The sequence below is a fragment of the Branchiostoma belcheri genome, unplaced genomic scaffold (genome assembly GCF_001625305.1).
Source record: "Branchiostoma belcheri isolate BF01 breed outbred unplaced genomic scaffold, Haploidv18h27 scaffold65, whole genome shotgun sequence".
NCBI classification, from domain to species: domain Eukaryota; kingdom Metazoa; phylum Chordata; class Leptocardii; order Amphioxiformes; family Branchiostomatidae; genus Branchiostoma; species Branchiostoma belcheri.
Genome location: NW_017804298.1, coordinates 1,669,580 through 1,679,507, shown reverse-complemented (window position 1 = coordinate 1,679,507; position 9,928 = coordinate 1,669,580). Strand labels below are relative to the sequence as shown.

Sequence of the window (9,928 nt, the reverse complement as noted above, 5' to 3'; positions counted from 1 at the left end):
AAAAAGATCGTTTTGAAGGTGTGTGTGCATGTGCCGCCCAGGCCGAGTTTATACGTTCGGCCGATTACTTTTAACGCCCGTTACTAGCACATGTTTCCGACACAATACGTGTTTCTAAATGAAATATAATATATATCTAAAAGGGAGATGATATGTTGTTACAGGCATGATGACTTAGTAAATCTGCCGTACGTTTGACTGTCGTCAGTGAAGTTTTGTCCCATGAATGGTGACATGTGCAAAGGGGGTGGGGGGCGAGTTCTATATCAAAAGAATTTTTTTTTGACGAACTTTTGAAGAGGCAACCTAGCTTTCCGAACAAATTGCACACAGAAAAATGTTTCTGCCTTGAAGCAATGTATTTTTAACGCTGTTAACTATGCCCAAATTTTGCAAAAATTACAACGTACGCGGTGGATTTTGGGGCCCCAATTCGGGACCCGAGAGTATGGATTTTTGTTCTGTTTTTATTTTTATTTCATTTTGGCAAAAAAACGAAGCGGCGAATCCGTTAACCAAGGAAATAAATTGGTGTGGCCCTAGCGCTGAATGACACGGCTGCTAGGTTGGTGGACACGATCGTGGGTTTGATGGCTACTAGTACATTGTGTTCTTGCATGGAGCTGTAATGTGTGGGTATTATAGCTCCAGGGTTCTGGGGAAAGGCTTTTTACATGTACATGAGTCTCTTTTTTTGGAAAGGACTAAAGTGAAAGAGACTTGGCAGCTAAACAAGGTTTGGTAACCTGGCAACATGTATTTAGTAAGATAGATAGATATGCTGACTCTATTGTTTCTTTCCATCTAACTTTCCAGAGATTCATTGCACTGACCCTGACCAAGCATCTAAACTATTCTAATGTACTCTCTTATTGCTGGCTCATGTTTACATCTTACATGTTTTTTCCAGAGATTCAGCACCTGACCAAGTGTGACATCCCGCCGGCACCATGACCATGTTCCAGACCCAGTACTACCCTGCGGTTGCTGCTAGCTTCACCCTGTTCCTGTCCTTCTTCCTGTACGCCAGTCCCTGGTTGTCACGTCGGCTCTGTTCGCCGTACAGGGAGATGCCTTATCGGAAACAACTGGACTGGGACACAAGGTAATGTACCTAAGCAAACTTGAACCACAAACTGGACTGTAATGTACTTAAAAGCAAAGTTGAATTCAACACAAAAATTGGGCGTACCCAAATTTTCAACTGTCCAACTCCAGTCTTTGTCAAGGGAATTGAGAAATGTCAACTATCTGCCACGTTTGATCTACTGCTCACTAAATTATTTAGTAAGTGTTAATACCATGATTATCTTGCAGTTTTTTATTACCTCAAGAGTGACAGGTAGTATAATTCAGAGGTGTTATAATTGTAACATAACAACAAAGGCATTTACATTGTGACTTCATTATGAGGTTTTTCTCCACAGAACAACGTCAACCCTACACGCCCTTGTGGTGGGTCCGTGGTCACTCTACGTTCTTCTAGCAGACACTGCACTCAGCGAAGACCCAGTCTGGTATGTTATCTTGTGCTTGAGACTCATGTATTCACTCAGTATGATCAGTTTTCAAAAGTACAACAGTAACTCACATCAGCTATAAGATGAACAGAGTTTGATTCTATTTGTAGGTTGAACGTACTATAGTGTACTAGTAGATTAGTTTGGACCTATATTTGTTGTAGTGTAGTACAATACTGACTTACCTAAATTTTTCTTGCCTCCATGTAGGAATGATTCTTTTGCTGCAAAACTCTGTATAGCAGTTACAGTGGGCTATACCATTACAGGTAGGAGTAATAATCCATTCTCTGATGTAATTCAATTGAGTATTTCCTTGTGTTCATGCAATACAGTTTCAACACATTCACAAACCCTAACCCCACAACAACCTATAAGTCTGACGGCTCTGATTTATCGTTGATGTTTTCCTGCATGTGTTTTTTCTACAGACGTAGTTGCCCTGACGGTGTACTTCAGGTATATCGGGGACATGGCCTTCCTTCTGCACCACTTTGGGACACTCTATGCCTTCACTTATGTGCTGGTGAGGGTTCTGTTAAGGATTACTAGTACTGTCCAGACATGTTACGCCATAGAGTACAGAATTAGATATAGAGCTGTCACTTTTGCTGTCTGTTAGGATCTACATTTGGCATAAAAATGGGATTTACAAACTTCATGGTGTTTTTGAGAATTGGAGGGGCAAAGTCAAGAAATAGTTTTGTGAGAGTGTGAGTAAGTGAATGAATGAGTGAGTGAGTTGGGCATGGGTTGGCGGGGTTGGTTGTTGCCATGTTGAGGCATATTTCATTCACTCAAAATATGCATCAATAACACACCTATCTGCTTCCAAATCCAGTCATGAACAGACTTCTTTTATGCATAGAAAGTTACAATGACAAATGTGTTTGAGGTGTAAATGATAACATTCTGGAAAGTTTTGACTATAGCTAACTAAATCTATCCTTAACCCCCTGTACAGAGTTATGGAACACTGCCATATTTTGCTGTCTTCAGACTGTTCTGTGAGCTGTCTACACCATTTGTAAACAACAGGTGAGATTGGTTCATACATGTATAGTCTTTGAAGTTTTATTCTAGACAAGATATAGAGTAGAACTATTCAAGGGAACCGTAGTGGTGACTGTAGCTTGTGGCTCTGATTTAAAATTCAAGCCATCTCATGTGTACAATATCTCTCTTTGTTTCCACATCTGTAGATGGTTTCTGGATGCTGTAAGTTATCCCCGGATGTCCAAGGCCTTTGTGGGGAACGGTTTACTGATGACAGCGTCCTTTTTCCTGGTGCGGATTGCAGTCATTCCCATCTACTGGTATAAGGTAAGGAAGTGTCTTAGGTTACTAACTGGTATGGACAATACAATAGTTACATACAGCTGGTAGGTGTGTCGAATGACCCAAGGGGTTAGTGGACACAACATCAAGAGGTCACAGGTTTGATCCTGGCATTCCTGGTTAGATGTTGTTTCCTTGGGAAAGGCTTTCCTCACTCCACCAGGTGTAAAATGGGGAGGTAAAAGGCAGTGGAAAGTGAGGGATTGGGCTCCACCTTCCAATACCATGCCCTTAGGCCTTGTGGATTGACAACCCACTGTCACTACAGCCTATAAAAAACTATGGGACTACCTTCACCATTACCTTTTATGACAGATGAATGTACAGTAATTTTTTGGTATTTTCCAGGTGTACCTGGTGTTGGGAACAGAGCCGTACCACCGGCTGGGGTTCGGTGCCCAGTTCTGTTGGATCTCCGTGTGCCTTGTTCTCGACATCCTGAACGTCATCTGGTTCCGAAAGATGCTCCGAGGAGCACAGAAACTCCTCAAGACTGACGACAGGAGAGACGCAGCGAAAGACCTGAACAAAAACATCTCCAGAGACCAGCCGCAGAATCATCCCACGCAAACACACAACGCCAACGGGAAAACTCACAAAACAGAGTGATGTGCAAGAAACTAGGCAAAAATAAAACTGTAACAACAAAAGCTAAAATATATTTGATGAACTGAATGACAACACACATTAACAGTGCAGGAAAATATATGATAGAGACAATTTGATTTTGGATTTTCAAGAATTGTGCATTCCAAAATCATTCAACACTGTTTGGCTTCTTGTATGCTAGTGTTGGAGTTACAAATTGGACTCCTCACTCTACCAACTCACTGAAACGTTGCCTGAGATTAATATTGGTGTTTAGGAATAATAATTCATGTTGTTTATATTTTAGAGATTGTACATATCAATAGTGGAAATAGCAAAATTTGGTATACCTGATTGTATTGTTGCATGCTTTTTTCTGTTTTTAGTCATAATGATCCCACCAATAATTATTGTCTTTTTTGTACAATACTGACATGTTTTTTTTCACGTAATGCTAACTATGGAAGAAAATAAGTTTTGTAACATATGGAAGTGTTTTATTTTTGCGTTAAATGGACCAATATTCATTTACTAAAGTTATATAGTATAGTACTGTAGTTATATAGTAGAGATACAAGTGTAGAAGAATGGTACTAGGAATGTATTTGTGTATAATTATGATGTATTGAACATTTCACATGGGTGTTACACTAACATTCAAATGATTATGTTAAGGACAAATGTGTCTGCAATTACTAGTACACAATTTGCCCCTCAATTCCTGTGACTCTACTGTCTTCAAATAACTACAGGCAAACACACTGAAAAACCCTCTCCACACCTGGAGGTAACAAGAGATTTTGTTGTAATCATCAGTATTATACTTGTAATGACAAATTTAGACCAGTGAGGGAATATGCAATAATAATGTACTTCACCATAGCCATGTGACCAAGTAGAATTCATTCACTCAATTTTTTCAAGTATTGGAACAAGACGTAGGTCTAAATACAAAGTTGTATTATTAACTGCCATGTTAGATATGTATGATATGTTAGTCCTAAAATCAGACTATTCCCTTTTGGAAGTATAGAATCTGTGCAAAAAGATATATGGACGATGTGTGAAGAAAGTAGACAAAGTAGCTACGAATATACCTGTCAGATTTGCCCATGAACAAGAACTTAAAGTCTTTTAAATTAGGAACATCGAGATGAAGTGTATTCAAATATTTCCCTGCATGCAGTGGACAGTTTTTGGATGGTTGAAAATGAAACACAAAGTCACTTAAAAAAGGTAATGTTTGTAACTTAGAGGCAGGCACTCTAACGTTTTTTTTCCTAGTAATTGTATGTTCCACAATTGCAGTTTGAATACACATACTGTATTCACTAAATGCGTGGATATAGGGGGTCTACATAAATGTTGATTTGATCAAGGACAAATAAAGTAATGACACTGGTGTTGTGTATATATTTATTCCAGCATAAAGACATGCCTTATCAAAGAAATACCGAAAGTAATGTTACACAGTGACTGCATTTAACATTCACTGAAGTTTAAACTTATCACCAGTAATATCAAGGTTAAAGTGATAGTCACTAAGTAACATATTAACCATCCTTTTCTAGACCATGCTTGATACATGTCCAGATGTGTGTGTTTTGTCATGGCATCATATATTTATGCAGGGGAGACTTAATATGGTACTTGCAACAATCCAAATACATAACAAGTCATTGTACATTTGTACACAATATCTGCTTTGACACTTACTGTGTTCAAGATTAATACTTTTGACAGTCATAAAGAGGTATTTATAGTTATATTTAAATGTGTAAAATACATGTACAACACATTTGGACACAAGGAAATGTACACTCTTATATTGAAGCAAACAATCCTATGGGGGTCTTCAGATCATTTTGACATCAAAATGATGGTAATCATAATACCGTGAGATGTATTCAAACCATCTTTCTCTTTCAGGAAACTTGAAAAGGCCTTTCATATTGCACACTTAAACATTTTACAACTTGTTTACCAATCAAGAAGAGTAGGGGGTGTCAAAAAACCCATAACAAAGCCACATTGGACTACTAGCTTGAAAACACTACTGTGGCACATCAATAAGCCAGTTCACAGTACATGATTGTACATCTGTTGAAAGATGGAAAAGACAGCACAGATACCATGCATCTGCTTGTGTTTCTACTCCATACAAAATTCCCCATGTGGGAATCAACTTTACAACTGTCACTCATAAATCATCATCATCATTCATAAATAAGCAGTCTCCAAAGAGCAGAAAATACATCCTTACACCACCTTCATTTACATTTTTGTAAAAGTCACTTTCTTCTAGTATATAAACTTGACAATCAAAATTCTCTGTTGGCAAATGGTTTCTCCAGTTTAAAACATACCAAAGCTAGGCTATATTCAATACATATTTGCACATTATTATGCCACCATACACCTGTAATTTGGTTCCTATAATGCTGCCAGCTACATGTAGCAAGACTGCCATGCCATGATAGCATGGTAGTTTTGGCTTCATGATTTCAATTTATTGAAGTTTTGTTGGTCTCATTTTTGTCTTATCCCCGAGAAACTTATTGAATGTATATGTGACACACAATCACCACATATGGCACTATAGCTACATGTACTTTAGCTCAAAAACTATCAGAAATTTCAATTTGATTCCCCCTTTAGTTAGGGAAAGGGGTTTGTTCCAGTGATGACCGGCGTGTTGATGGCGTCCGTCGCCTCGAACTCGTTCCTGATGTCGCTCATGACCTGGGCGTTCTGCATGACCTCCAGCGCTGTCAGGGCCATGGCCTGCGCACACTGCAGTACCGACTGCTGGGCCTCGGGGGCGCTGCTAGCCTCGGTGAAGGCCTGGGTGTGGATGGGCGCCTGTGTCTTGATGTCGAACGCAGGGTAGACGCATGGGATGACGTGTGACACGTTGCCCATGTCAGTGGAGCCTGTTGAAGACTGCAAGACCTAAAAAGTAATATAAAAGAAAAGTAATTTTAGCTGCATGTTGTGAATTACCTTTCTCAAACACTACTACTATTACTAGTATATGTCATTTCAAGACATAACAAGAAATCAGAGATGTCATACCTTTGTGAGTTTTTGAGATTTTGTGAATTATTTTGTTTCCACTTTTCTACTGCCAATAGACTCTGGAACAGCTTCTGGAACCTAACTTCCTGTGGCTGACCTTTTGTGGTCTGTAGTTAACTATACACACAGACACACACACAGAAATATCACAGGTAAAACGATTCCAACAAGCAACGGCACTCGCAGATCAAAAAAGCTGCTAGGGGTCCCAATTTCCCAAACCTAACCTGTGCCACTTTCTTCCGAGACCAAGGTCTTTCTGCCACCTAAAAATCATGACCATAGTACATTTGTACATCCAGAACATGAGATAGAAAAACTGAAAGTTCTGCTGCAGTACTATAGAAGAATGCTAGGTGGCATTTTTGTCCCACAATCTCACCTCCTCATCCGTGGAGAACTCCATACCCAGGGCTTCGGCGTGTTTCTTGTACAGGTTAGCCAGGACAGAGTTGTGGACCACGTTGTGGTATGGCTTGTCCAGGAACTCGAAGTTGACCTCGCAGCCTGTCGCCTTGGCCGCGGCGACAAAACACGCGGTGGCGCGCTGCTGGAGGAACATGAGGTCCGTCTGTTCCGGCGCTCGCAGGTAGAACACCATCTCTGTCTCCTCCGGGATGATGTTGGGCTTCAAGCCACCATTCGTGATGATTCCTGATAAATACATGGTTCAAGTTATTTTACATCAAGAAGGTTTTATTTTCATGATCTCTCCACTACAAATATATGACACTGCAAATGTCTTCCTTTTATGACTCCTGTACAAATTCAAAACACTGTGAAAACCTCCCTTTCCCTCCAATTATGGAATAAAACCACTGCTTGCTTTGACAAGTAAAAAATTCCATAGAATAGCTGAAATGTGATACATAGTATACTAACATGGTCTATCAATGGAACTAGACAACCATGTAATAATTTGTTACTGCTACACTAAGGCACTACACAAAGGTTAAAACATGGGCTAACATACCGTTTATCTTCCATGTAGGTTTGATCTGTTGTCTCATGAGTGCCACGTTGCTGTAACAGGCCACGGCTGCGTCCAGGGCGTTCTTACCTTCCCATGGCTGGGTGGAGGCATGGGCAGCCTTACCTAGCATCAAAGAAGGAAGGAAATCATTAAATGATAAGTATCAACACAAGGCAAAGTGACATATACATTTTCTACTACAGATCATCCCAACACCACAGGGTGTTTGCTACAGCATCAGTTACAATAGTCATAGCCATCTGGTCCAGGTTATTGACCTGTTTTAGAAAATATTCACCTGAATCCAGGCCATTAGGTACCCTTACTGGGTAATGAGGCCGTCTTCGTGGTGTAGACAGTTTGGGCATTCAGTAGGAGAAGACGTATCCGAAAAGAAGGAGAAAATAAACATAACAAGTTATTATACCTCTGTATCCATAGGTAGCAAGAGGTTTACAAAAAGGTGCACACATACAAATATTACCTGAATAGTTGACTCGAACTCTCAGGATGTTGAGTGTGACAGGAGCAGCGATGTTTTCGTTCAGGGGCTGGGCCAGCATGGCGAAGTCAACACCCTCAAAACAGCCCTCGTTTATCATGTCCAGCTTCCCTCCCCCTCCTTCTGTAGCTGGGGTGCCGAGAACTGTCACCTGCAAAAACAGGAGAAACATGGCTGAATCAGTAGTGAATGCTGAATACAGAGAATGAGGCTTTAAATCTCAAGTTGTATGCTGAAAAACAGTCAAATTGAACTGCCCCAAAACACAGCAACTCTCCTATGAATTATAACTTGTAACGTTATAGAGATGTTTTATTGAAGAATAGTAACAAGGTACACAATGTATGGTACTTGTATCAGTTATTATGACCATACAATTTGGTAGTCAAAAACCCCCTAGCCCTGTAACCCCTGTAACAGCACGATAATGAGGTAAGTGAGATAGATGACATCTGGCAAGATAAATGACTTACATAGGGATGGATCATTAAACATTGTGTATTACTTATGTATGTTTATTGACATGAAAATGATATACATGTACAAGTAAGAATGGCATCAAACATGTATAAACATATCATTTCCTCAATCTGTACTGGTCCACTGCCAGCACTGAATACTGCGTCACATCCCTGGATATGGTGATGCTGTATGTGAATCATGTTATGTATGTCCTTAAATGCCCTTCTGAGGTCCCGGTGACGTCATGCCAGGAGGTAATTGATGGCCCTTAACAATTATTATCTTAGGACAAGCGACAGACCTTGAAACACAAAGGAAACCTACCCACAATCTTTTGTTCTCGATTTTTTAGATGAGATGATACAATTATATTATAATTTCAAGGACGAGTGTTTAGCTAGCCTCCAAATCAGGCTTTAAGAGGCGGGCTTGTTTTTGTTTTCATTTATAATAATATTTTTGAGCAGCTTACAAATTATTATTTTTTCATAGGGTAAGAAACCAGGTAGATTCTACCAAGAACTGATATGATATCGGGGGAAAGCATATCTTAAGCTTTCAAATAACTAATTCTCATAGCCTTCTAACGAGGGAACATGTATTTTACCTTGCCGAGTTTCTGTTGTTGTTTGATGGCGGCCTGGATGCCCAGTGCGGCGGCCACGCTAGCCTCGCTACTCAGGTTCCTCCCTGCAGCGTGCCCAAGAGACGGCAAGGCGTCGTATTCACACATCACACACACATGAACACCATCTCCTGCCGATCCTCCGTACGTCGCCCGGAACCCAGTCTTCTTGATATAGTTTCTCTCGACTTTGAAACCTTTGTTTTCCAAAAAATCCGTCAGGATGTTGTGAGCGTGTGTCTCCTGAAAAGCCAGCTCCGGATTTTTCCAGATATCGTCGCTCAAACGATTCAGATCGTCCTTAGCGTCGCCTATCGCTTTCGAGCAAGCTGAGGAAAGTTCTCCCGCCATGGTTTCCGTAATTTTGTTGTTGCTGTGTAGCGATCAAGGGTACAAATAATCCGCTCAGGACGTTCGGAATTTTCCACTCAGCTGTTGTCACGTGAATGGCGCGCCAAATTCTAACCTTTGAACTCTCACCTCCAAACAGCAGCAAAATGTCTTATAAGTCAACAGCATCACTATCAAGATTACGCCATTAAACGACATATAAATAACTCCCTGAATAACTTTGTATTTCTTTGTAAAAAGAAATTAAAGTTATTGTTTGAAAATTATTGCTTTCAAAGTAGAACATTAGTCGCAAGTTTCATCTATCTGCTGCGATCTTTTTTGCAAAGGTCAACTAAAAACTACAGCGCTTCGGATGGCCTAATTAATTTTCGTACATCAAATAAAGAGCGCTGATTGGCTGCCGAAACGCGTTCGGACGATAGGATTTCCGACTCACCGAACCCGAATGTTTACGAAGCGCAGTGAAACTAGAGCACGTCGTAAACATA

At 40.3% G+C, this 9,928-nt stretch overlaps 2 protein-coding genes across 2 annotated transcripts in view; one reads left to right on the top strand and one right to left on the bottom strand.

Moving 5' to 3' along the window:
* Positions 1 to 3,534, top strand: part of LOC109483623 (transmembrane protein 56-B-like) — a 6,701-nt gene extending 3,167 nt beyond the window's left edge. The window contains exons 2-8 of the mRNA XM_019786662.1: positions 911 to 1,105; positions 1,428 to 1,517; positions 1,731 to 1,789; positions 1,952 to 2,046; positions 2,485 to 2,558; positions 2,723 to 2,843; positions 3,207 to 3,534. Coding sequence (XP_019642221.1) covers positions 951 to 1,105; positions 1,428 to 1,517; positions 1,731 to 1,789; positions 1,952 to 2,046; positions 2,485 to 2,558; positions 2,723 to 2,843; positions 3,207 to 3,467 — 855 coding nt within the window. The 5' untranslated portion in view covers positions 911 to 950 and the 3' untranslated portion in view covers positions 3,468 to 3,534. The remainder of the gene's footprint in view (positions 1 to 910; positions 1,106 to 1,427; positions 1,518 to 1,730; positions 1,790 to 1,951; positions 2,047 to 2,484; positions 2,559 to 2,722; positions 2,844 to 3,206) is intronic.
* A 1,456-nt stretch (positions 3,535 to 4,990) lies between these two features.
* Positions 4,991 to 9,532, bottom strand: LOC109483618 (peptidase M20 domain-containing protein 2-like). Its single transcript, XM_019786656.1, has 5 exons — positions 9,069 to 9,532; positions 7,982 to 8,150; positions 7,498 to 7,620; positions 6,907 to 7,178; positions 4,991 to 6,398 (listed from the first exon to the last, which is right to left on the bottom strand). Exons 1-5 carry the CDS (start codon positions 9,435 to 9,437, stop codon positions 6,105 to 6,107), a joined length of 1,227 nt encoding a protein of 408 aa, XP_019642215.1. The 5' UTR covers positions 9,438 to 9,532; the 3' UTR covers positions 4,991 to 6,104.
* Positions 9,533 to 9,928: the final 396 nt, after the last annotated feature.